This window comes from Caenorhabditis elegans, chromosome IV, assembly GCF_000002985.6.
Source record: "Caenorhabditis elegans chromosome IV".
In the NCBI taxonomy this organism is placed as follows: domain Eukaryota; kingdom Metazoa; phylum Nematoda; class Chromadorea; order Rhabditida; family Rhabditidae; genus Caenorhabditis; species Caenorhabditis elegans.
The window spans coordinates 5,315,867-5,339,364 of NC_003282.8; the positions used below are offsets into that span (position 1 = coordinate 5,315,867).

At 30.9% G+C, this 23,498-nt stretch overlaps 4 protein-coding genes and 64 non-coding genes across 71 annotated transcripts; 39 read left to right on the plus strand and 29 right to left on the minus strand.

Annotated features, from left to right (window-relative positions):
* Positions 1-507: 507 nt before the first annotated feature.
* On the plus strand, positions 508-528 carry 21ur-9992. The gene has a single exon (NR_053827.1).
* 21ur-5843 lies at positions 509-529 on the plus strand. The gene has a single exon (NR_053828.1).
* A 127-nt stretch (positions 530-656) lies between these two features.
* msp-65 (Major sperm protein 19/31/40/45/50/51/53/59/61/65/81/113/142) lies at positions 657-1,040 on the plus strand (the record flags this gene model as incomplete). The annotated part of the gene is made up of 1 exon (NM_068379.6): positions 657-1,040. The coding sequence occupies one exon, from the start codon at positions 657-659 to the stop codon at positions 1,038-1,040; it is 384 nt and encodes a 127-aa protein (NP_500780.1).
* Positions 1,041-1,393: 353 nt separating this feature from the next.
* On the minus strand, positions 1,394-1,502 carry sls-2.17. Its single transcript, NR_002671.1, has one exon. It is a non-coding gene; the product is annotated as a small nuclear RNA sls-2.17 (small nuclear RNA).
* A 460-nt stretch (positions 1,503-1,962) lies between these two features.
* Positions 1,963-1,983, plus strand: 21ur-8976. The gene has a single exon (NR_053829.1).
* A 196-nt stretch (positions 1,984-2,179) lies between these two features.
* On the plus strand, positions 2,180-2,200 carry 21ur-7860. The gene has a single exon (NR_053830.1).
* A 1,186-nt stretch (positions 2,201-3,386) lies between these two features.
* slc-46A (Solute carrier family 46 member 3) lies at positions 3,387-9,172 on the plus strand. The gene is made up of 9 exons (NM_068380.9): positions 3,387-3,516; positions 4,100-4,235; positions 4,621-4,788; positions 5,012-5,138; positions 5,542-5,663; positions 6,597-6,977; positions 7,411-7,488; positions 8,214-8,370; positions 8,937-9,172. Exons 1-9 carry the CDS (start codon positions 3,388-3,390, stop codon positions 9,046-9,048), a joined length of 1,410 nt encoding a protein of 469 aa, NP_500781.2. The 5' UTR covers position 3,387; the 3' UTR covers positions 9,049-9,172.
* Positions 3,866-3,886, minus strand: 21ur-11490. The gene has a single exon (NR_053831.1).
* Positions 4,005-4,025, minus strand: 21ur-14405. The gene has a single exon (NR_053832.1).
* On the minus strand, positions 4,006-4,026 carry 21ur-7882. Its single transcript, NR_053833.1, has one exon.
* Positions 4,295-4,315, plus strand: 21ur-13826. Its single transcript, NR_053834.1, has one exon.
* 21ur-3603 lies at positions 4,556-4,576 on the plus strand. Its single transcript, NR_053835.1, has one exon.
* Positions 4,827-4,847, minus strand: 21ur-10722. The gene has a single exon (NR_053836.1).
* Positions 5,048-5,068, plus strand: 21ur-12959. Its single transcript, NR_053837.1, has one exon.
* On the minus strand, positions 5,286-5,306 carry 21ur-6961. The gene has a single exon (NR_053838.1).
* 21ur-1035 lies at positions 5,455-5,475 on the minus strand. The gene has a single exon (NR_053839.1).
* On the minus strand, positions 5,770-5,790 carry 21ur-8085. The gene has a single exon (NR_053840.1).
* 21ur-13563 lies at positions 6,349-6,369 on the minus strand. Its single transcript, NR_053841.1, has one exon.
* Positions 7,009-7,029, minus strand: 21ur-15507. Its single transcript, NR_053842.1, has one exon.
* On the plus strand, positions 7,052-7,072 carry 21ur-8597. The gene has a single exon (NR_053843.1).
* 21ur-6122 lies at positions 7,858-7,878 on the minus strand. Its single transcript, NR_053844.1, has one exon.
* On the minus strand, positions 8,130-8,150 carry 21ur-1022. The gene has a single exon (NR_053845.1).
* 21ur-347 lies at positions 8,725-8,745 on the minus strand. Its single transcript, NR_053846.1, has one exon.
* Positions 9,173-9,553: 381 nt separating the features above from the next.
* Positions 9,554-9,574, plus strand: 21ur-8908. Its single transcript, NR_053847.1, has one exon.
* A 551-nt stretch (positions 9,575-10,125) lies between these two features.
* On the minus strand, positions 10,126-10,146 carry 21ur-15497. Its single transcript, NR_053848.1, has one exon.
* A 431-nt stretch (positions 10,147-10,577) lies between these two features.
* Positions 10,578-13,806, plus strand: Y4C6B.4. Of its 2 annotated transcripts, NM_171337.5 has the most exons (10): positions 10,578-10,731; positions 11,039-11,160; positions 11,208-11,313; positions 11,648-11,791; positions 11,932-12,246; positions 12,288-12,376; positions 12,703-12,783; positions 12,826-12,936; positions 12,993-13,146; positions 13,236-13,805. In NM_171337.5, exons 1-10 carry the CDS (start codon positions 10,582-10,584, stop codon positions 13,338-13,340), a joined length of 1,377 nt encoding a protein of 458 aa, NP_741396.1. In that variant the 5' UTR covers positions 10,578-10,581; the 3' UTR covers positions 13,341-13,805. The 2 variants fall into 2 exon arrangements, with proteins under 2 accessions (NP_741396.1, NP_001370722.1); NM_001383094.2 differs by having other exon boundaries at positions 10,580-10,731; positions 11,208-11,791; positions 11,932-12,783; positions 12,993-13,806.
* Positions 10,916-10,936, minus strand: 21ur-10863. Its single transcript, NR_053849.1, has one exon.
* On the minus strand, positions 10,919-10,939 carry 21ur-15156. Its single transcript, NR_053850.1, has one exon.
* 21ur-8044 lies at positions 10,947-10,967 on the plus strand. The gene has a single exon (NR_053851.1).
* 21ur-13094 lies at positions 11,822-11,842 on the minus strand. Its single transcript, NR_053852.1, has one exon.
* Positions 11,823-11,843, minus strand: 21ur-12801. The gene has a single exon (NR_053853.1).
* 21ur-10372 lies at positions 12,453-12,473 on the plus strand. The gene has a single exon (NR_053854.1).
* Positions 13,482-13,502, plus strand: 21ur-2158. The gene has a single exon (NR_053855.1).
* Positions 13,807-14,453: 647 nt separating the features above from the next.
* Positions 14,454-14,474, minus strand: 21ur-5302. The gene has a single exon (NR_053856.1).
* On the minus strand, positions 14,455-14,475 carry 21ur-12728. Its single transcript, NR_053857.1, has one exon.
* Positions 14,476-15,157: 682 nt separating this feature from the next.
* 21ur-10263 lies at positions 15,158-15,178 on the plus strand. The gene has a single exon (NR_053858.1).
* On the plus strand, positions 15,162-15,182 carry 21ur-731. Its single transcript, NR_053859.1, has one exon.
* Positions 15,183-15,203, plus strand: 21ur-11508. The gene has a single exon (NR_053860.1).
* A 79-nt stretch (positions 15,204-15,282) lies between these two features.
* 21ur-10871 lies at positions 15,283-15,303 on the minus strand. The gene has a single exon (NR_053861.1).
* A 237-nt stretch (positions 15,304-15,540) lies between these two features.
* Positions 15,541-15,561, minus strand: 21ur-14782. Its single transcript, NR_053862.1, has one exon.
* 21ur-15457 lies at positions 15,542-15,562 on the plus strand. The gene has a single exon (NR_053863.1).
* Positions 15,563-15,930: 368 nt separating this feature from the next.
* On the plus strand, positions 15,931-15,951 carry 21ur-3622. The gene has a single exon (NR_053864.1).
* Positions 15,952-16,065: 114 nt separating this feature from the next.
* On the plus strand, positions 16,066-16,086 carry 21ur-1272. Its single transcript, NR_053865.1, has one exon.
* Positions 16,087-16,611: 525 nt separating this feature from the next.
* Y4C6B.3 lies at positions 16,612-21,045 on the plus strand (the record flags this gene model as incomplete). Of its 3 annotated transcripts, NM_001306839.4 has the most annotated exons (10): positions 16,612-16,761; positions 18,213-18,334; positions 18,382-18,487; positions 18,627-18,770; positions 18,970-19,287; positions 19,338-19,426; positions 19,789-19,869; positions 19,924-20,034; positions 20,083-20,236; positions 20,653-21,045. In NM_001306839.4, the coding sequence occupies 10 exons, from the start codon at positions 16,612-16,614 to the stop codon at positions 20,755-20,757; spliced, it is 1,380 nt and encodes a 459-aa protein (NP_001293768.1). The 3 variants fall into 3 exon arrangements, with proteins under 3 accessions (NP_001293768.1, NP_001368398.1, NP_001368399.1); NM_001380221.1 differs by lacking the exon at positions 16,612-16,761 and having other exon boundaries at positions 18,225-18,334; positions 20,653-20,757; NM_001380222.1 differs by lacking the exons at positions 16,612-16,761; positions 18,213-18,334; positions 18,382-18,487; ... (1 more) ...; positions 18,970-19,287; positions 19,338-19,426 and having other exon boundaries at positions 19,802-19,869; positions 20,653-20,757.
* 21ur-6843 lies at positions 16,842-16,862 on the plus strand. The gene has a single exon (NR_053866.1).
* 21ur-8858 lies at positions 16,843-16,863 on the plus strand. The gene has a single exon (NR_053867.1).
* On the plus strand, positions 16,846-16,866 carry 21ur-11699. Its single transcript, NR_053868.1, has one exon.
* On the plus strand, positions 17,574-17,594 carry 21ur-12610. Its single transcript, NR_053869.1, has one exon.
* On the minus strand, positions 18,021-18,041 carry 21ur-13202. The gene has a single exon (NR_053870.1).
* Positions 18,022-18,042, minus strand: 21ur-6489. The gene has a single exon (NR_053871.1).
* 21ur-5279 lies at positions 18,523-18,543 on the minus strand. The gene has a single exon (NR_053872.1).
* Positions 18,830-18,977, minus strand: Y4C6B.98. Its single transcript, NR_053873.1, has one exon. It is a non-coding gene; the product is annotated as an Unclassified non-coding RNA Y4C6B.98 (non-coding RNA).
* On the plus strand, positions 18,846-18,917 carry Y4C6B.t1. Its single transcript has one exon. It is a non-coding gene; the product is annotated as a tRNA-Gln (tRNA).
* Positions 19,488-19,508, plus strand: 21ur-2888. Its single transcript, NR_053874.1, has one exon.
* On the plus strand, positions 20,266-20,286 carry 21ur-4673. Its single transcript, NR_053875.1, has one exon.
* On the plus strand, positions 20,632-20,652 carry 21ur-10801. Its single transcript, NR_053876.1, has one exon.
* Positions 20,635-20,655, plus strand: 21ur-8589. Its single transcript, NR_053877.1, has one exon.
* A 129-nt stretch (positions 21,046-21,174) lies between the features above and the next one.
* 21ur-10412 lies at positions 21,175-21,195 on the plus strand. The gene has a single exon (NR_053878.1).
* Positions 21,177-21,197, plus strand: 21ur-14176. The gene has a single exon (NR_053879.1).
* Positions 21,178-21,198, plus strand: 21ur-9140. Its single transcript, NR_053880.1, has one exon.
* A 288-nt stretch (positions 21,199-21,486) lies between these two features.
* 21ur-12200 lies at positions 21,487-21,507 on the minus strand. The gene has a single exon (NR_053881.1).
* On the minus strand, positions 21,493-21,513 carry 21ur-4186. Its single transcript, NR_053882.1, has one exon.
* Positions 21,514-22,018: 505 nt separating this feature from the next.
* On the plus strand, positions 22,019-22,039 carry 21ur-10481. Its single transcript, NR_053883.1, has one exon.
* Positions 22,040-22,186: 147 nt separating this feature from the next.
* 21ur-9063 lies at positions 22,187-22,207 on the plus strand. The gene has a single exon (NR_053884.1).
* A 198-nt stretch (positions 22,208-22,405) lies between these two features.
* On the plus strand, positions 22,406-22,426 carry 21ur-12773. The gene has a single exon (NR_053885.1).
* A 138-nt stretch (positions 22,427-22,564) lies between these two features.
* On the plus strand, positions 22,565-22,585 carry 21ur-7094. Its single transcript, NR_053886.1, has one exon.
* A 59-nt stretch (positions 22,586-22,644) lies between these two features.
* Positions 22,645-22,665, plus strand: 21ur-13817. Its single transcript, NR_053887.1, has one exon.
* Positions 22,666-23,343: 678 nt separating this feature from the next.
* On the minus strand, positions 23,344-23,364 carry 21ur-1662. The gene has a single exon (NR_053888.1).
* Between the last annotated feature and the right edge of the window lie 134 nt (positions 23,365-23,498).

The following is a 23,498-nucleotide window of genomic DNA, read 5'->3' on the forward strand; positions in this document are numbered from 1 at the left end:
TACCCAGAAATTTTTTTTGAAAACTTCTCAAAATGGATCACATAACATGTGCCAGTCACTGACAGTATAGAAAAACAAGATAATGGAAGCATTTTAGAATAACTGAAAAACACGGGGTCATCAAAAAATCATAACAATATTTAAATTAAAATGAATTAAAACAGTTTTGAATGAACTCTGTCTAAAAAAAGATACATACGCAATAGCCTCGAGCAAGGCAGTGTTGCTTGGTTACAGTGGTACAATTGCTCAGAAGATGTTCAATGGTGATTGCTGAATTGTCATCGCTCAGTAGCTCAATAGGCTTACAGCTTCACTGTACACTGTAATACTTACTAAGAAACAGTGAATTTTTGAGAGCAGCATGTAAGTGTAATAACATCCTTTTTTTTCGAGAAAAAAGTTCTCTGGTTATATCCAACATTTTCTGTATTGAAAATTTATAATTTAGATTATTTTTGTAATGTTTCAAGTTGTCAACAAGTTACATTCCTTGAAAGTTCAAAGTTTTAGGCTGAATTGTAATATTTTCGCGTAATCTCCTATTTTTGGATGAACTTTCAGATCTAGGACAAAGATAAGAAGGTTGCTATAAATTGAGAAGGTTTTGTCATAATCTTCACTGCGAGTTCTCATAACTCCTTCAACAAGTCGCCATGGCCCAATCCGTTCCACCAGGAGACATCCAAACCCAGCCGGGTACCAAGATCGTCTTCAATGCCCCATACGATGACAAGCACACCTACCACATCAAGGTGATCAACTCGTCGGCTCGCCGTATTGGATACGGTATCAAGACCACCAATATGAAGAGACTTGGAGTTGATCCACCATGTGGAGTTCTCGACCCAAAGGAAGCAGTTCTTCTTGCCGTTTCCTGCGATGCTTTCGCCTTTGGACAGGAGGATACAAACAACGACCGTATCACTGTTGAGTGGACCAACACCCCGGATGGAGCTGCCAAGCAATTCCGCCGTGAATGGTTCCAAGGAGACGGTATGGTTCGTCGCAAGAACCTCCCAATCGAGTACAACCCATAGAGCCCTTAGCTATCTTTTTCAATAAATGATTTTTGAAAGCTCGTTGTTTTTTTTTTCATTTGTTTCAAATTTTCAGATTTCAAAATCAATCAAATCCAATCCTTAGGATGTGTGAACTAAAAGTAAACAATAAAGTTCTTATAGTATGTTCTGTGTTTCTGCTTGTTAATTTCGGTTTTCTCGTTAGCAATCATTGAATATAAATTTCGAAGTTTTTTCTTCTCTCTACTGCAATTTATTTCATTAAAACTTGGGTAATTAACAGGAATCAATTCACCTCCATTGTCAAACCTGAAAATATATCCTCGAAAAGATTTTTTAGGATCGTATGCACAAATAGAAAATATACAGTTTTTGCTTCATCGGATATCCCCGAAGAAACTGTTCCAAAAATTATTGTTATTCAACACAATCTTTCGAATGGTCGAAATTAATGTTAACCTTAGTTAACTGGTTAAAACCAAATTGGAAAAAGAAAGAACTAAACATGTATTACTGTGTGCACCGACAGTCTGCGGGTTTCGTCAGCCACAACGTTTTATGTGTAAAATAGGCGGAGAGATGTAGAGAAGATGAAACGAGAAACTCAAAGAATACATTTATTAATACAGTTCTTGTTCCAATATCTTGTCTTGGCTTGGCTTGGTTACAATGGTACAATTGCTCAGAATATGTTTAATGGTGATTTCTGAATTGTCATCGCTCAGTAGCTCAATAGGCTTACAGCTTCACTGTACACTGTAATACTTACTAAGAAACAGTGAATTTTTGAGTGCATGTAAGTGTAATAACAATCAATTTTTTTTCGAGAAAAAAGTTCTCTGGTTATATCCAACATTTTCTGTATTGAAAATTTATAATTTAGATTATTTTTGTAATGTTTCAAGTTGTCAACAAGTTACATTCTTGGAAAGTTCAGAGCTTCATGCTGAATTCTAATAAAACATTTATTTGAAAAGACTGAACATCGTTATGAAAACTTTTATTGTATTTTTCTTAACACCTCTGATGCATTGTTTTCATAATCACGGTTAGATTATTATATCCTTGAAGGAGTCTTCTGATGCTCATGCAGAAATTTTTTAAATATATACTGCTTCAGAGTTATTTGAAACAGGAACTTGTATGTTCCGACGCGGTATAAAACTGGCGTTGTGGACACATAATTCCACATTTTGAAAACACATTGCAATCAAAAATGTTATTCTAAAAATAAAAATTAATTAGAGAAAATAAAATACGCAAAAGCGTGCTTCCGGGAATCTCAAAAAGCAAAAATATGGGAGCGTAGACAACAATTTCTAGAATTTCATAGTGTTATGAGTAGATTTTATTTCAGAAAGAGAGTCTGCAAATTGCAAATTTTATGGAATTTCATAACCCGATTGAAATGTGTTTTTGGCCAAAATTGCATAACAAAAGTTGGAATTGTTTTCATAGTTATTGTAAAACGTGTCAATATAGTGCAAAATAATACATAGACAGGCTAATAAAAATACTAATGCAGCAACTGAATCGTTATGAATTTAGAAAATTGTGTAACTGAAACAGTTTTTTTTATGTTCAAGAAATCAATTTAAGATTAATTATCCTATTTTTACGAATGATTTTTCTTTATTAATTAAAAAGATTTTTGAAAAAGTTTGAACTAAAAGCGGCGCCGATGTAAACTGGCACGGAACAGTAAAAAATTAACATTAAATTTTTTAATGTAAAAAAATGAATTTTGTTTCTGTGAATATCTTATGTCTAAATGTGTGTGTTGTTTAATTCAACAGACAATTTGTTTTAGAAAAAACCTATAAAAGTTTAATATACAGATGCAACTACATTGTTTTTTCTGCACTTTTTTTGTGAATTCCCTCTTCTTTTTTCGTCTGCGTCTAGACAATTTGCCCCATTTTATTAAAAAGCTTATCAATCAGCCTTTGCTCCTTTTTCAAATTATCAGCATTTCTACAGTTTTCAAAAAATGCAAATTGCATAAGGTTTCATTGACAAACATGTTTGGGATCCGAAAAAGTTCATTTATTTTCCTAAAGTCCTGGAGACATCAAAAACCTGATGACCTATTTGTTGTTGTAGTTGTATTTTGTAGTTGTGTCTATGTCTCTTCTCACATCACACTCTTTTCCATTTTTGTCGATTTCTCTAACTCTCTCACTCTGAGGTCTCATTTGGATATTATTCTCTATTTTCGAGACATAAACAAAATTTTTCCCACTGTTCCATAACACAAAGTAAAATCAAGTGTCCTGATCCAAAGTTTTTGATTTTTAATCTCTTCAAACTCACGTCATCTGATTTTTTTTCTTCTTTTTCAATATATAAATAATGTTCTTACAGAATGATTCGGTATCTTCGAATGTTGGGAATGGAGATTCCTCTGTTTCTTTATATGCTCGGCTCATATCTCAACTATCCCGTGTTTCAGAATTTGATCTACGAAAAGGAATGCTTGATTAAGTATCAACAGGTGGGGCTTTTCAAAAAGAATTTTATTTTAAAATTACAGTGAAAAATATTAAAATTAGTTGACTTTTAAAAAAAAATTGTAGAAAACCAAATGAAAAAGCCGAATCGGCGTTCCCGATGTAACCGTAGAAATCAACCGCCATATTTTTTAATCTTTGTGGCATATCTCACTGAAAAATGGTCTCAAACAACTTTTTTGAAAATGCCGCCCACGCTGTAGAAACCTTTTTTTAACAAATTGGTAAATTGCCGCTTTTTTGAGTTTATAAGGTTTTAAAATCAAATCTAACTTAATAACATTTATTTTAATATAACCTCAAAATAATTTCCGAGTTAGATTAACTTGCACCTAATTACAATTTTTTAACTAATTATTTGTCTAACTATAATTATACCTTTTTAATTTCATTCCGTAGCAGTGGAAATTATAAACCAGTAATTCAAATTTTTATTTTAACGATTATTAAAATTAAGTTAGATGATGAGCGTTGATGACTTTATGAGACTGAAACTGTTAAAGATTTCATCGTTCCTTACCTATCATTTTAAAGAAACAGTAATTTTTAAAACTTATCTTATTTCAGAACGAAACATTCTGTCGTAATGTTAGTGCCTATTATGATGACAAGGATATTCAAGCAGCCGCCAATCATTTTTACTTCATCTCCTCATTGACTCTTTTGTGCCCATCTTTGGTAACTACGTTGCTGTTGGGAGCAGGTAATTTTATTTTCTGTTTCACAAAGTTTACAGGATGCTGGAACAACTTTTGGAACAACTTTTGGAACAATTTTGGAACAACTTTTGTATTCTTTTCTGCGAAAATTGGAGGTTTCTCCGAGAAGAAATGGGGAAAAAATATTGTTTGCTTGCCCTAGTATATCTTCAAAATCAATAAATCTGCAAACAATGAAAACAAAAACAACTATGTCCCTTACAACAACTCTAGTTCTCAGTTAACTAAATCCAAAAAAAAGCGCCGTCATAATTTTCACCGTTTCCTGCTCACTATCAGATATTCTCCGGAATTCTCCCCACATTACATCCATCATCTATTCGGTCTCCCATTCCCATTCCTACAAATTCAACGGGTTCTCCATTTCAGCCACCGACTACTGGAGTATCAAAATTCCTCTGATCATCCCATACATTGGATGCATTCTTGGCACCATCAATTACGTGTTTCAGTCGTATTTTATTCACACTTCGGTCTATTTTCTGCTTATCAGTGATGCGCTCTTTGGCCTTTGTGGTGGCTTCATTGCAATTATATGTGAGTTTGTGGTTACTGTTTCAAAAAAAAATAAATACGAAGAAGTGGAGAGTGACGGAATAATTGTTTGAAATCAAATTTATATTTTAATGAGTTTTGAAACAGTATTATTATAACTCCAACCTATTAGAATTAAATTATCCCCTATTAGAATTACATTATAGGAAAGTGAGTACAATATAATTTCAAGAAAATAATAACCTAAATGTTATTTCTGTTACAGCAACTACTTTAACATATGGAGTGAAAACAAGTATGCTTCGCTATCGTAGTTACCGTATTGCTGGAGTCGAAGGAGCTATCGGATTGGGTGGAACCGTTGGATTTGCATTATCTGGAACTATAAGAGAGTGAGTTGCAATTTATTAGATTTTGTTTTCGTCATATAGAGCACAGGCTGATTTTTGTCCCACGTGACCGCAAAATAGAGAACTCCGTCGCTTTCAATTGAGATTTTTTGTATTCTAAAAAATCTGCTTATTTTCTCATATTTTTCTCATATATCATATATATCCTTATTGATTCGCTCCGTTTCTTACAATATTTCTGAAGTCATTGAAACAGTAAAAAATGAAAACATATATACAATAACTTTATTCAAAAAACTATTAGTTTAGTATTTAGAAAATGCACATAAAAATGAGATCAAATTAAAAAAAAAAATTTAATATTGTAAATATCTCTCCAATGTCGCATTCTGAAAGTGTGTGTTTTTACTTTTTTTGTGAAACAGTCAAATTTAATAATTTTCAGAGCATGCGGATATGCTGTCACTTTCCTTATTATTCTGGGTCTTCAACTTCTTGCTCTTCTCTACCTTCTCGGTTTAGCAAAAGAAACTAAATTTGAACCAGTACGACCTGATGAGCACACTTGTAAGTTTAAAATTAAAACCAAGATATAGAGGGTGAGAAGATAAATATTTATTTTTTGGTTAACTCATTCAGTTTTTCCTGGCATTGACAAACTTCGTATTTTTAAGTTTCTGGTTAAATCCCTCGATCAATCTCTAACAAACAAAAACCGGACTTGAGGGGAACCAACAACAGACCCTGATTTTTTTTTCGTCAATTGCGTTGAATGTTTTTTTTCTCGATTTGAGTTCTCGCGAAATTGAATTGATAACAAAAATTCATTGAAAGTGTACTGTAGAAAGACGTTCTATCAATTTAATGCTGATAAGTTTTACAACTATTTAGTTGTACTTTAATGTTATCAAACTCACATCAAAAATCGAGAAAAAAATCAGAGAAGTTCTAATGAAATTTGTAGGGGTTCAATTTAGTTTTTGGTGTTGTGTTAGACTCCGGGGGTCCAAATTTTCGCTTTTGCAGTAATAATTCCATTCTGAAAATTAAACTTAACAAGCCTAAGAGTATAAGAGTATAAGAAGCCGATTTTTGTAATTTTTTTATACAAGTTGAAAAGTGTTCTGTTGAAAACAAAAACTGTTTCACAAGATTAATAAAATTGATAACCTCATTGAATAATTGTGGTGCGTTGTGAAAGGTTGGAAATAAGTGTTCAAATTCCGGATATTTTGAAAACTTAAAAACGTCCCAGTAGTTTTTTCCAGTTCTACTACCTGTTGCTTTAGTAAACATATTTAGAAGAAGCATGAAAAAGCTGAATTATAAGAACTTTGAAAAACTATTGAGAAACGTTCAAAAATTTTCTTATACGTTTCTTTCATGCTCCGAGGGAAAAGTATAACTAGTAAAGCCCTAATAATAAAAATGTCTTGTTTCATGTCTTTGGTTATGATCATTCTTTTCTTAGATTTAATATGTGATCATTTTTATTTTCAGCTTTGATCTCCACCACTGGAAAACAATTGGTCGCCGTAATCCGTGAATTCTATCGAGTTATCACAAAATCTCGTCAATTCCGTCTTCTTTTAATTCTCAATCTTCTCGCATTTGGACTAGAAATGCTCGTATTTTCCGGTCTCTCAGATATTCAATATTCATATCTTCGTTACAAATTACAATGGGGAGATAAGAAGTATGGATGGTTCTCTGGACTTTCTTATGGTATTACAACTGCAGCAGTTTTATTCCTGTACCCATTGTTACGCATGAAGTTGATGTCTGATGGAATGTTGGCCACATTGGGATTATTTTTCAAAATGATCTCGTTGTTCATGTTCGCTTTTCTGCAGAATGAAGTTATGGCTTATTCTATTGCAGGTTTGTTTTTTTTTTGTTAAAAAAATTACTGTTTCCATAGTTGAACAATTTAATTCAGAGAACTTTGAGAACAGTAACTTTACTCAACGGCGAAACGGTGAAACACCTATGTATTCATTTTAATTGAAAAATCAAACTTTTTTCAGCCGAGTTTTTGTTTTTTGAATGATAGAATTTGGGGAACAATGTTAATATGTTAACAAAAAGTGTTACCAGCAAATAATGGTAGATATGCGGAATAAAATTTTTTTAAAACCGTAGCGCGGTCAAAATTTTCTAAAATCTGCTTACACGGATTTGATTTCCCTGATTAATTTTTTCCCCAAAACGCTCAATCAATTTGGCATACTAATACTTTATGAAACAGTGCATATTTTCTAAAAATAATTTGTTTTGGAAAACTTTTTATTTAAATCTATTAAATTTTTTTCAGTAATTGTAATGTTTAATCGATTTGTGTCAACTGGATTCCGTGCATTCATTTCATCTCTAATCGATATGCAAGAGCAAGGTATGTTGTCAAGGTTGTGGTATTTTTCGATTAAACTTATGTATTTTGATTTCCAATCAGTATTTCTTAAAGAAATTGATGGTGAACCTGAAATTTTAAACACAATATTTCATGAGTTTGATAAATTTAAATGATTGTGGAGACTTATAAAAGTCTTTACAGTTTTTACAGATAATTCTTGAAAATTTAAAGTTAACTTTAAATTTAAAATAAAACTAAATAAAATTAAAATTGAAGACGAAAACGTTTCCATGACTCAAAAATTCATAACGCGAATGATTTCGAACTAGACGAAAAGTTGGTCTGTTTAAGTTTTTCCGCAGATTTCTATAATAATTTTCGAAGTGGCGACACCTTTTACTATTCAAAAAACATTTTAATTTTTCTGGAGTACTTCAAGGATCGGGAGTTTTATTTTTACAGAAACCCCAAAACATGAGAGAGCAACTTGAAACATCATCTGATTTTTTTTTCTCTGGAGAAAGGTTCTTCGTGTTTTTTTGTTGAGGAAATATAATGTTTGCTTTGAAAAAAAAAATTGAATTTAAAAATTAACAAAAAATGTACAACTTCGGAAAACAGTTTCTTAACTATTTCATAGTTTATTTCTTTAATTGGCACTATATTCAACTGATAAGCCAGACAATTTTCTGGAATCCATATTATTTCATCCTAAAACTTCTGACAAATAAAGACAACTTGAAACAATATCCGATAACTTTCAGGAAAAATTTTCTCCGTGATTTCACTTTTGGAAGGAATTACCACACTTGTTGCCACATCAATATATAACAATGTATATCCAAATACATTGACATTCTTTCCGGGATTACTGTATCTTATCAGTGCAGTCACATTGCTCATCCCACTTGCAATTGTCAGGTATGGTTTTGAGATTATCAGATCTTTCTACGACTAAATGGAAGTTATTTAAAAAATCAACAGAAAAACCTAGTGAAAAAATATTAACTTTTTTCGAATATTTTTTGATTCTTATAATCAAAGATTGAGCACAGAAATGGAGATGGTATCAGATTACTGAATTAAAAAATTTTGTGAATTTTAATAGTATAATCAAATCGAGACGTCAAAGATGTGAAACATTATTTTCCAGGTATTTGCACAAGAAACATTTGAATATTTTTTGTTCACAGTGAGCGATAGCTGTCGACAAATTTTTATTAACTTTTAATAATTTCATTCAAATCTCCACTTTTCCATAGAACAGTATTTTTGTAAAGATGCAAAGAATCTCGAACAAATAATTATCTATAAACTCATTTCATTAACATCTTGAAACATATTTTTAAAGATTTAAAGTTTTTTTACACTGCGTTCTTTTCGCTGCAAGGCCTATTGGGAAATTTAATTTTTAAAAATCAGCCAGTCACGCGTAATAGCAATGCTCTTGATTTTTTAAAATTTCTAATATTCCTTAAATTTTCCAGCACATCAGACTTCGTGGTCCGAACTCATCGTCCAGAAGTCTCAGAAGGAATCCTTAATAGTCGAAATGACGTCATTGATGAAGATGGGTCAATCGAAGATTTATCTTATTAACAAATCATTCCTTCCTCTTCTTTAAAAGTTCAATTTTCTCCTAATCAGACCAGATTTGCGGGTTGTCTGTGTGTGTATATATAAACATAAAAACATGATACCTTCTCAATGAACTATTTGTTTTTGTTAATTCGTTCGACAATCAAAAACATTCATTTTCGCTCGCAGCTTGTTTTCTACACACTTTTTTTGCAGAATTTTGCGTTTTTGTTTCATCGGGCTTTACAATATGATCAATCATGTGATTGCTATGATCTTCCTGATCAAAATATCGGGGAGTTTAATTATATGACATTGTGAGAATTCTGAAGGTTCTATCAGTTGTAAGTTTAATTCTAACAGTTTTTCTCATAAAAAACTGTTGTTACGGTTGTAACTGTTTTATCTAACTTTTTTGGAATTGGAATTTCACAATAAACACTTGAAGTTTTTAGCAATCACTTTTTTATTCAATAAAAAATGTTTCAAGATTTCTATCTAGTGTGAAGTCGTAAAGTTCTCTTGTTATGTTACATAATTTTGCTAAAGGTAATTATAAATTAAAACATTTTTTACTATATTTTTAATCTATTTATTATAAAGCGAGGTGGAAAAATATGAAACTACCCTATTTTTCATTTATTTTTTTAGTTTTATAACATGTTTATAAATGGATAATCGTTAGTGGGGATAGAATTCCTGCGTAAATTAATTACTTGATTTTAACATTTTATTTCCTTTTCTACTGTTATATGATTCGAAATATCTTTTGTAAAATTTTCACACATTTTCCGCAAAAAAATTAATTTCAGATGAATTTTCAGTAAATTTCATTCGGATATCCAAATTTTCTTAAAGAAAACATTTTTCAATTAATTAACAATAAGAAGAACGGATTTAACCAGAAAACGTAAAAATGTCGAAAGTCACTCTTTTTAATTTTTGCTAGAGGTTTACAATATTAGTTAATTTAACGTTTTAAATTGTTGTATGTATTCTTGGCAGTTTCATTTTTGTTTCAATGATTTCCACAGATTACTCGTATTAATGATCTCATTGATCCAAATGATGGGAGTAAGTTCTTTGACACCTGATTCTAACTATTTTAAAATAATGTTACTATTGTATTTTTTGTTTCAGTTTTTATTCCATGAAGTCTTGAAACAGGAATCATTAGTTGTGAAACACTTTTCAATTAGAAGAATAAAATTATTCAACTCCTCCAAATTTGTGCACTTTTTCTCTAAACATAAATTGATCCTGATGTGAAAGAATAAAATTTGATGTCTGAACATTTCCTATTTTACAACTTGTTGAAGTTTTTTTCTGAAATTTGCGTTTTGAAATAGCAAAAAAAAAATTAAACTTTTTTTTCACAGCAATAAAATTTACAAACTCGGTTTTTTTCCAACCTTTAATAATTTATCCCTTTGCGATAATATATTTGATATCATAAAACGTGTTTCATTCCACCCAGACACTTGTTCTTCACTATTTCTTCTCGAGACCATATTGTGTACTATTGATCTACATTACTTAGAATGTTTCAGAAAAATGATAAGGATATGGGGTAACTATTTTCGAATTATCATAGTGCTTCTCAGCTTCATGTGTCTTGTTTCCGTGTGCTCTAATTATATAATTATCAATTTTACATTTATTTGCATGAAAGATGATTTGAGTCAAACAACGGAAGTTAATGGGGTGAGTTGAATCTGAAAATTGTTTGAAAAAAATTACTGTTTCAAAAATGTGACAAGAAAAATAGACATTTTTTCATTCAGTATTTATCGTATTTTAAAATCTTAATATTGTAAACTTCTTCAGAAAACTCTAAGATTAAGTTCGTTACCCGAAGTTAACAACTTTCTGTCAGTTTCAAGTAGTTTTCTTAACTCTTGATGTAAAAATAATATTAACACGGATGCCAGATTTTGAAATTACTGTCTTGAAACAGCAAATTTATAATTTAAATACTTTATTTTCGAAAAATCAAACAAAAATTTTTTAGACCCTTAAAAGTATTTACGATTATACACCTACTGAGAAAAAGTACATTCTATGGGCAGTTGCATTTGGTACAATGGTTGGAACATTTCCCATTAATATCCTCTACGTCAAATATGGTGCAAGGTTTGAAACGTTCTTATTTAGAAGTAGAACAACTTGAGTCGTTTCAGAATTCCATTTTTCTCGGCTGGAGTGTTATCCGCCGTCACTACAGGATTGACACCGTGGGCAGCCGCTCAGTCAATGTGGATTTTTGTAGCTTTGAGATTTTTACAGGTTGTTCGACTTTTTTTCTTACTGTTTCATGTTTCCTATTTGAAAAGTTGGCGTTTTTGCGTTTGTTCGTTTATACATTAATTGTTTAAAAATCAAAAATTCAGTAAGCAGAAAATTTTTACATTTTGCAAGACCATCTTTACTTTTGGCATGTGATTTTAAAGTAGGTGTTAACAAAAAAACACAACGAATTTTGAAACTAAAACCAAAAAAGTATAGTTGCAGAGAAAATAGAATTGTTCTCTAAAAATATTTTTTAACATAAAATATGCCATATTTGTGATTCTTATTTAAGTATTTGCTTCAATGGAAACTCGTACATATAAAGTTTCAGGGTGTTGCATATTCAGCCGATTTTGCTGCAATTGGAATCGTTATTTCAAAGTGGGCACCACTCGATGAAACTGCAATTTTTATTGCCACTCTAACTTCTTTCACTTCAATTGCTTCGATTATAACAAATGGAGCAAGCGGTGTTGTGAGTTGACAGCTAAATATAATATTCTTCTAAAGATCAACAGTCCATTAAATATGTTTTACAATGTCAAAATAATCTTATTGGCACAGTGAAACAGTTTTAAATTATTTGTAAATAATAACACTTTCTAAGTTTCACAGATTTGTGACACTTTGGGTTGGCAATGGAGTTTCTATTTCCACTCAGCCACCTGTCTTCTCATCTTCTGTTGCTGGGTTCTCATCTATCAAGATGATCCAACATTTCATAAAAGTGTCAGTGTCAAAGAGCTTGGATGGATTCAGAAGAACAAGTCAGAAGCTCATATAAAAGTTGGAATGAAGGTTCCGTACAAGGCAATTTTCACAAGTCCAGTTGTCCTTACTGTCTGGTTATGTGCATTCACAGAACTCTCCACGTTGATTCTCATTGCCACGTATGGTCCAATTTATTTCAGAAGTGTTTTAGGATTTGATGTGAGTTTTAATAATTTGTTAGTTATGACAGTTTCATTAAGATCAAAATAATTGGATTTTATCTGGGAATTATGATTGCTATCCATCTCCCATTCAGATTTGTATGCGCCTTTTTGAGTGATAAAACGAAGTGAGTTTGAAAAAAATATAAAATTTCCAATGTTTCAGATAGTTTTTCAAGAGTTTGCTCTTTTTATTGCATCTATTCTACTGTTGTTCAAGAACATAGCCAAGCGATTGTTTTCCGGCAAATTGCAGTTTTTAAATAATTTAAAAACTAAAAATTATAGTTATATTCTGTACTTTTGCTAGATTTGACAACTGGCGGGAGTCAAAATACATATATTCGATTTTCCACAGTTTCAGACATAAATTTCTAGATTTACTGATTTCCACCAAAAAAAAGAATATCACATTTTTTCCAGCAGACAACAAACTCCTAAATAATATTTTCAGATGCATTTCTGAGATGGGAAAAATTCACATTTTCAACACACTTGCTGTTGGTTTTGTTGGAATTTCATTTCTTATTTTTGGGTACATTTTCATTTAAATGCAAAAATACTCTGGAATTTTCAGTAAAATTCCTCCGGAACACAATATCTCTGCAGTCGTTTGCCTTGCTATTTTGGAATGTTTTATCAGTTTTAACAGTGGTGGATTTTACAAATGTGGGACACTTCATGCGAGGTATACGTTTTAAATATTTTTTTTTTCAAGTGAGCTCTGAAACTTTAAATTTTCAGACAATTCTCATCAATTGTAATATCTGCAATTCAATTTACAAAATGTATTTCTCTATTTTCTGGACCAGCTCTAGTTGCATTTTTTGTAACGGATGAATCAAATCAAACACAATGGAGTCACGTTTTTATGACACTTGCAGGATTTTCATTTGTGGTTAGTTCAAGGTTTTCTGCAGCCGACAATTTTCCAGATTAGCCTAAAAATGGTGTGCTTACTGTTTCGTCTTTATGAGTATTATTCAGGCCAATATTCTCTCATTCATATTTTTCACGGATAAACCGGCCAAATGGACGGAAGATGATGCAGCTGTGAAGTATTCGAAAAACGAAGACGTTGTTAAAATTTAATACTAATATATTTTTTTGTAAATTGAAAGAGTCCACGGGGTCGCCAAAGATCTGTTATACTGTCAAAAATTGTTGAGTAGTTTAAATTTAATTTCCTGTTTCAGCGTCATTATTTTTTAATAATCTTCCGTTAAAAAGTGATATCAGAAGTGATGTTTTCGAAAAGTCGAGGAAATGTTTAAAAACAAGTTCAACTCAACTCAAAACTTCTACTGTTTCAGTATGATGTTGAATTTCAGAGAAAATTTGCACTCATACATGTATTGTATTTCAACTTAAAGTTGGCGGTTTATTTAGGAACGCAGATTTTTTTGTTTCTTTTTTTAATTTGTGATGTTTCGCATAGTCCTCTTCTTCTTCTGAGAAAAACTCCAATTTTATATGCCTTTATTTTAAAAGTCAATTTTTGTGAGAGTGAAAACTGTAAATATTTTTGTTTTGTTTGAATAAAATTCCCGAAATTTTGTTTTTTTTTCATCACATGAACTTCTGTGGTGTTTTTTGCGGCTGTTCGTTTACATCCCGTTAGAAACTAAAAAATCGTTATGTTTTACCAGCTAAAATTAAAAAAAACTACTTAATGATGCAAATATTCGTTCATCGTAATTTCAGTTCTATGAAACAGTATAATTATTCAATGACAATAATCGTGAAACCATTCATACGGAAGGTAAATTGTGAAAAACTATCCAATTTTTTCCACTTTTTTCTAACTTATCCCCTCCCCTCCTACTACATAGACATTATTCAATTTTTATTCAAGCCTACCTAATGCCTATTTGCCTATTTCTTTTTAATTGTGTCAACAGAAAACTGATCGTTCTTTTAATTAATGAGTTTTGAACCAGGAATATAAATTTTCGAGATTTGATTTGTCAGCGACAAGAAGATTTACTAATGATTCTGCAACATTCATTTTATCATTTCATGGCCTGGGTAATATGATAGTGTGTGTTCTTAAACTGACATGTTCAAAATCTTCATTATTCTATTTTGCAAAAAAAAAGTCCTTGTTTCCTAAAATATTTTTATTTTTCTAAAACAAATCCAAAGTAATTTAAATTGAAATAAAAGTTGCCACGGAACTTAGCAGATAGTGGTGTAAGGCAAGTTTGGCAGAAGATGTTTCTTCAAATAAAACACAGTTTTTAATTTATTTCAAGTAGACCAATTGAAACACGTACTGCTTATTCAACATATATTTCTACTTATCATCATAAAGTAACGATTAAAAATGATAATTATTTCTTTACTGTTACACTACTCTCAAACGACCCCACATTAAACCAGGAGGTTATATGTCAGGTACAATTACAATAAAAACCAATACGTAATGATGATTAAACATTGAAATGTTCAGTTGTACCGATTTTTAATCGTATATCGGCATTGAAAGACGTAGATCATGCGACAAATTGTTTTTTTTTTGACTTTTACTCTTTTTCTTGTTTTTTTTCACATCCCTAAAAATAATGTATACTTATTTCGAATGTATACTTATTTCGTTGCAATTCAATTTTTGTACTGTCCCAAGTTTGTTTTTAAAAAACTTGTTCAGCGATGGTGGCCTTTTTTTGAAATAAACAAGTAGCAATGTTGTAGTTTGTTATCGTTTTTTTTTCAATAAACATAATTTGTACATCATTTCTTCCGGGCCTTGCAATGACTAATTTTTGTTCGGAGTTGTTTAATTACTTCTCGAAAATACAAAATTAAAACTCGAAATATGTTTAAAACATTTCATATTTCTTATTTTGATTTGAAAAATTTTCGTCCGCTTCAAAAAGTTTTCAAATTTGTTTCAGTTTTCATTTATATTGATGTCTGATTGCCTAGATTTACTTAATAGATTTAGTTTTGAAAAGAAATTGTAAATGAAAGATGATTTCCTACATACGCGGTGAATGTACATAGTTGTAAGTATTTTTGTTAAGCTATTGGTAATGAGATGATTGATCACAAATTGTATTTTAATGCGCATAACAGACTTATGATGAGCCTGAAACTGTAAAAGTTTATTTTCGAAGTTTTGTACAGGTCGCCTTTTATAACGCTCAAAATATTTCTACTCTATTGTTTTTAAAATTTGTCTCTTGTAAAATTATTGCAGCATCCAGAAATATTGAGTTTTTATTTTCAAATTTCGAATTTTTTTAGGTTTCTCAAAAAGTTTCTAAATACTATACATATTTGCATTATGTTAATAGAATTAGAACCTCCAATAATGTTTTACTAAATTTGATTTCTTATATCAAACTAATATTAAACTGCAAAAAAATTTGAGTTCGTCTTTAATTTTAAAGTAGTTCGAAAGATTTCATAAAACATGTATTTTTAACTATATACTGCTTTGATTTATAGTTATTAGCTTATCTACAAGTAACAGTGTGAATGCTCAGATTTTAAAATTAGTTTCTAAATGGAAAAACAGTACTGAAATTCATTGTTTTAGGTTTTTACATGGCAATTCGATTAAAGTTTAATAAAATAATGTGGGCGCAGATTAATCTGGTTAAGATATTAAAAGGCAATTTCAAATATTTTCAGTTTCACACTGTCCTTAAAATCTTTGAAATTTTTGTTAGAATGGTGGTGGGTCTGACTTGATATTTGCAGTAAAATTTTAGTGTTTCAGATGGGGTCGTTTGGAAAAAAACGCTGGTCTTTCAAAAAATCATCGGTTTCTCATTGTTTTTAAGAATTTTAAGTTATTGAACGTTTTTGATAGAATTAGGACTCCCGAATTAAAAATAGTGAAAATACAAATTTTATGGCAGACGTATGATACAACTTCAGAACTAAGTTGTTAAATTTTAAAAAGTTCCAATATATTTAGTACAATGTTAGTTATTTCTTAAAGATTCGATCAAAGTTTAATAAAATCTAGTTTATCATTGAAACAGTACGTCATGTTAAAAACACAAAGTTCCACAATCTCTATCTTCAATAAAAAAGATAAAAAGTGAATGAAGAAAATCAAGAATGATCTATTTGATCATTTAAAGAAACACAAAACTCTTAACTAATTCGAATATCATTTGTCTCATCGAATTTTGTTGAAATGTAGACGGTGAAATGAATTTTAATTCCAATTGTCAATCCTCCTTTCGTTGACATAAAACGCGTTTTCGTTTTGGCCCCCTGTCTCTGTTTTCTGTGATTCTTTATGAATCTATTACGTAATCATAATCTTGATTTCTTTTTTCTTGAATTTCTCAAGTTTTTATTGATTTTATAATCGTTTCTTCCTTACAGATAACTCCTTCACACAATGATTCGACTATGGGGCAATTACTTTCGAGTTGTCATTGTATTTATCAGCTTCATGTGTCTTGTATCCGTATGTGCTAACTATATTATTATCAATTTCACATTTATTTGTATGAAGGATGATTTCAGTCAAACAAGGATTATTAATGGGGTGAGTTTATTTGAAAATTTTTCGAAAAAAAATTACTGTTTCAAAAATCTGAAAAGTAAATAAGAAATGTTTTTATACAGTTGTTATGTTCTCGTCACATATTTAATCAGATTGTTCTCCTAATTAGTGGGACATCTAGTATTTTCAGTAATTAAACGTTTTTATGAACTGATTGTATTAAATTAGTAATATTTTAATTGTTTTTGTAATTAATCATCGTACTTATTAGAAATCAACAGCATTAAATTCTTAAAATCGTATTCCTAACTCTATTGTAGATAGACCTGATTCGTTGGTCGGTATTAAGGCGCAGTTGTCTGCCTTATGCTTACCTACATTCGTGCCTAGATTACTGCATACTGTCTGTATTTTGTCCTGAATTGGCGTGTTTGTTGTTCAGTAAATTTTCAAAAGTTCAACTATAAAATGACGAAAAAAAATCTGTGCAGTTTTGTAGGCACACGTTTTTAGGCACAAGGCAGGCGTAGTACTCTTTAAAAGCTGTCAGATATTTTTTTTGTTTTGAAAAAGTTGAAAATAATCCACTGTTTCAAAAATGTGTCAAAAACAACAACATTTTTATTTTTTATTTTGTTTCTTGTCCATTTCATATTATTCAAGAAAACAAAAGAACTTTCTCATAAATTATTAAAGTAGTCAATTTTCAAAGTAAATTTTTAATTGCTTATCAACCTAAACTTTCGTGATAATGTGAATATTTAATGAAAAGCAACAATTTTAAATTCTTGAAATTTCAACGAAAATTACTGTTTCAACAATGTGATATAAAGAACAGGGCTTTACATAGCCAATTTTTGTTCCATTTAACTATCAAAACCATGACGGAAAGCTTTTTATTAGATACGCGTGTAGGCTTGAAGGTAGGTAGGCAGGCGATAAGCGTGAAACAAAAACTTGGATGTCTTGTTACATCCCTAAAAACTCATAAATCTTCGATAATAAATGTTGTAGAATTTTTTTAAACAATCAGCTGTTCTCATTAAAAAATGCTTCATTTTCTTCAAATCACCGTAATAAATCATTATCAGGATTTCATTTTTCTTTATCACTTGTGTCTCATATGATTGTTAATCATTCGTCAGACTAAAAGATAATGGAAACGTGACTTGGAGATGATGGGGGGAAATTATATTTACCTTCTTATTTGATGAATCCGGATGGAACATGTCCGGAAGGTCTTACTGGGTATTTATATTCGGATAAGCAAAGAACAGGAAAAAATATTTTTCAAACTGGATCCCATCATTCACAAGAAAGCAACCATTGAAAGTAATTTTGATTTTTATTTTTAGAAATATGTGAAACAGTGAAAAAACTTCAAATCTAAATTTTTAAAGTTTTCTAAAATAATGGAATTTCGTGTGTAATTTAGTTCGAATTCAATTGAATAATTGAAAATTCATCCTTTTGGAATGATCCATTATTTTCAGACAATCAGAAGCATGTATGACTATACTCCAACAGAAAAGAAGCATATTCTATGGGCAGTTTCATTTGGAACTATCGTTGGTATATTCCCTATTAATATGCTTTACGTTCAATGTGGGGCTAGGTTCGAACAAGTTTATTTTAGTTAATATTTTAAAATTGCATTTTCAGACTTGCATTCTTCTCCGCCGGACTTTTATCTGCAATGACGACTGCGTTTACTCCGTGGGCGGCGAGCCAATCGATGTGGTTTTTGGTGGCTTTAAGGTTCTTACAGGTAAGGATTATCTTCAGGTATTCTAGGAATTATTCTGAAAAGTGTACAGATAGGTAACACATCTTGAATAAAACAAGAAATATTCATTAACACAGTGAAACATTTATTTTTAATTTCCAAACCAACTTTAATATTTCAGGGTGTTGCATATTCGGCTGACTTTGCCGCCATTGGAATAATCATTTCAAAGTGGGCGCCTCTTGACGAGACAGCAGTTTTTATTGCAACTCTAACATCTTTCACAGCCATCTCTTCAATCATCACAAACGGAGTGAGCGGAGTGGTGAGTCACAGACAACAAGAGAGTGTGAGAGAAAAGTTTGCCTTGTGTACGCCCTTAATATCGACGTTTCTTGTCGGTTCCATGGTGTAGCGGTTAGCACTCAGGACTCTGAATCCTGCGACCCGAGTTCAAATCTCGGTGGGACCTATCGTTTTTGCATTTTGCTGATTTCAATATATTTATTTTTGTATTTTTACAGATCTGTGAAAGCCACTTGGGGTGGAGATGGAGTTTCTATTTACATGCTGCAGCTTGCTTGATAGTATTTTTAACATGGGGATTGGTTTATAAAAATGATCCGAGTCTTCATAAAAGTGTCAGTGCCAAAGAGCTTGGAAAGATTCAAAAGAACAAGTCGGATGCTCATATGAAGGATAGCATGCAGATACCATACAGAAAAATATTCACAAGTCCAGTGGTAATCACAGTTTGGTTGTGTGCATTCACAGAACTTTCCACATTGATTTTGATCGCAACTTATGCTCCAATTTATTTCAGAAATGTTCTGAAATTTGACGTAAGTTTTTATGAATATTTTTTAAAAATAAATTTATGATTGATTTACAGATAAAAATGATTGGATTCTATCTTGGTCTCATTCTGGCAATTCATCTTCCGTTCAGATTCGTATGTGCGCTATTGAGTGACAAAACTCGGTAAAAAATTTTTCACTGTTTCGAAAACTTTTCAAATAACATTCGCTTTTGGAAAATGTACTATAGTCGCTATACAAACAATAGATATTCTGTTTATTTTTGAAATACTGTTTTTATTGATGAAAATTCTTTGATACTTTGATTCAAAAAACTTGGTGACAATGGAGACAATACATATCCAGTCAATTCTCGGCAGTAAATTCTAAAAAATAAAATGTCTGTCTATTTTTGTCTGGAAATTTGCATTTTAAGCTCTTTTTCTCGACTTCCAGGTGTAAACTGGGCCAACGAGAACCTTTCGCAGACGGTTCTAACACAGATTATAGTAGTTTTATATTCAAATTAAACTAATTTCTTTACAGATGTATATCAGAAATGTCAAAAATACACATTTTCAACACATTATCAGTCGGCTTTGTTGGAATCTCGTTTATCGCTTTTGGGTGAGATTAAAATCGTTTTTTTTTTCTAAAGAATTTTTATTTTTCAATTTTCAGACAAATTCCACACGAACATAACTTATCGGCAGTGATTTGTTTGGGAGTTTTAGAATGTTTTACCAGTTTCAGCAGTGGAGGATTTTATAAATGTGGAACACTTCATGCGAGGTATATTATTTTTTCATAGGTTCTCTAAAACTTTATACAAATTTTCAGGCAATTCTCTTCAATTGTAATATCTGCAATTCAATTTACAAAGTGTATTGCTCTATTTTCGGGTCCAGCTTTGGTTGCATTTTTTGTAACGGATGAGTCAAATCAAACACAATGGAGTCATGTTTTTATGACACTTGCCGGTTTCACATTCTTTGTAAGTTGAGAGTTTAGTGGCATTGCCGTTCATGTCAATTTTAGGAAAACCTCTGAACATTTTTTTGTAGGCCATTAGTAGAGTGGCAGGCGAGCACAGTCGCTCTGAAAAAGTTTCAGAGCATTTTCACTATTTTAGAGGCCGATATCAAAGCTCTCGCTCTAAAATTATTATGATTTTGGTCAATATTTCCTGATTGGAGAATGTCTAGGATTAGAGAAACAAGCTGGAACCAGGAGGCCTGTCACAAATAATTTGGGACTACAATAGCATGAAATAGTGAAAGAAATTAACTATATTTTTCACCATTTTAATTCAGAAAACCGTTTCTCAAAACTTGAAAAACTTTACTGTTTCATAAATTCTATTTAGACTGAACACACATTTACGAATATTAATACTCTTGTTTTATTCAGGCAAACATTCTCTCTTACATCTATTTCACTGATCAACCGGCAGAATGGACGGAAGAGAAGAATCCAGTGAAATATTCGAAAAATGGAGATATAATTAAAATTTAAAATATCGGATATTTTTCTTTACTAATTCTATCTTTTAAAACATGGAGTATCGTCGATCGGGGATTCGTTTAAAATACTTGAAATGGTTCAGAGATATTAAAATTTGATTGAAATTGGTCTGAAATATTTACCTTGAATCAGAATCTTTCAATACAGTGTTTCTGATTGTACTCCATATCTTAATTACTTACGGGTTTTTACTACTGTTCCATATTTTTAATTTGCAAAAAAATGTTCTTTAAGCAAAATTTTGTGATCCTCGGGTCGGAATAAATATTCTCGGTTTTATGTTTTCAAAGTACGGTGCACTACATTAAGATTCACAAATTTCAAAGTTTATAAGATATATAAGTATTTCAAAAATAACAAATCATGTTTCAAGGAAGACTTATGAAAAATTTTATGATGGCCCAACAGTATTGGTTTTTTCATCATAGGTAATCAAATTCGTTGTGCTTTTAACAGTTTTATCAGTTTATATTTTGCCCTACATACAGGATTATTTCAGCTTACACGGCTGTACAAAGTCGATCTGAAATTTTTCAAGCAACTTTTTCAGGTAAATACATGATGGACCAATTATCTTAGATTTGTATTGTGTTTCCAAGAAGATGGATTGTTTTTCTTTTCAGAAACTTTTTTAAGTTGGGAGAAAATGTTTCGGATTCTTTTGAAAAATCATAAAATTTCCAAAAAGCTTTCAGGTTTTTTACCTACGTTAGACTTTTTTTCGATTTTATCGGTTCGACATTATGATTGAATAAGAAAAGTAAAACTATCTTTATGCCCAATGTGAAACATTATAAATTTTCTCATCTGATTTGGTTTTTTTATACAATAACAATTTCGTTTTAATTTACGTATAATTAAACAATACTTTCAATTTCATTTTTTTTTATCTGAAAATAATTTCATATCCAGAAGTTTGCAAGATTTTTCAAGGAAATTTAGAATCCCTTTCTCTTTTTTCTGCTCGATTCATTCAACTAATGAGCCATGGAAAGAAGATTCAGAAGAGAAAGATTCGTTGAAAAATCCAGGCTCTCATCTCGAAAAAGAGCATAATGAGTCAGTTTTTGTATCTGTTTTCTCTACTTTTTTTCTCACAAACAAGACACTAACATATTCTGTGAGCGTCTTCTTCTTCTTTTCCCATTCTTCACTCCTTCTATTCATTTATTATTTGCCCCCGTGAGAAAACTAATTTCATTTCTCTTTTTCACGTGATTATCATATTTGATGAGCGCGACAAGGCCTATGTTAACAGACAAAAAACCGCCCCCGCACTTTTGACAGAAATCAATCTATCAACACATGTCCAAAGTCTAACACATTATTCATTTTTGGGTACTTTTATTTACAATTTGTAATAAAAAATTTATCTGTTTCAACTTTTTTACAACTTTTCAGCAGATTTTTGTACAAGTAATAAGTTTCTCAAATTTCTCAAAAATTTTAACGAGAGCAACTTTTTAATCCATTCAACATAGTCTTTTTTGTCACGTATTTGGATTTTTTTAAGCAGTAGGAAAGTTTCCGTTTTTATAGTTGGTATTGATAATGTCTTCAATTAACATCTTCAAAAAGGTTACAATGTTTATTGTTTCAAAGCGATGTTTAAGAATTTACTGATTTACTGATTTACTAGTTTATTTACTGACTGACTATGAGTTTTCAATCAAAACAGTGAATGTCCAAAGTCTGCCGCATTTTTCATTTTTGGGTTGTTTTATTTTCGATATCTTCTGAAAAAAATTTCTCTGTTTCAAAATTTTCATAAGCTTTCACCAGATTTTTGTACAAGTAATGTTCTCGTCGCATCAACTTTTTTTTTGAATTACTGGTTCAAAATGCTGTTAACAAATGTGTACTAAAAATCTATTTTGATTTTGTATGTGTAATTAACAGAACATGAAATATATGAATCTATTCAAAAGAAAAAATAAATAGGTCGAAGTTCTCAGAAATTAATATAAAATTCTAATTCCAATCTTTTTTTTCTTGGCAATGTTCTTGTGTAGGTTAACAATATCGAGTTACCGTATTTCTTCTATTAATATGGCTGCAATACTATTTTTCGATGGTCTTCCCGCTTGCAATACTAATAGGGAGTGCAAGACTATTAGGGAGTGCAATACTAATTTTCAGAACATTTTCTGACTTTGAGCTTACTAGTTTTTTCCTGAAAAAACTCGAATCGTATGTAAAAATTCAGAAAATTTGATTTTCATATAAGTTCAAAAACTTCAATCTCGTAGAAATATTGTGAAAAACTGTTGCAAAATAGGCAAAAAATGTTGTTGAAATCCTGAAATTAGCGAGACGGGTTTGCAATACAAAAAAGTAGACGCAAGACTATTAGAGAGTGCAAGACTAATAGGGAGTGCAATACTAATTTTCGGAAGGTCTCCGAGGGGCAATACTAATAGGGAGTGCAAGTCTAATAGGGATGCCATATTAATAGAAGATATACGGTACCAGTTTTTATATAATTTTTAATGATAATGAATTGACTAATGAGAACTGGATTTCCGAATTTTAGCATCCTCTCATCCTTTTTTCACTTTTTTCAAGACAATCCCTTAAGTAAAGTATGTAGTTCATGTAATATTCTATCGTATGATCCCTATTGTTAACAACTTTTTGAAACAGTAGACTACAATAAAATACTTGAAACTTCTTCATCTCACTTTAATAAAACATTTACACATTTCTCCCTCTGTGTTCGTTTTCTTTCTATT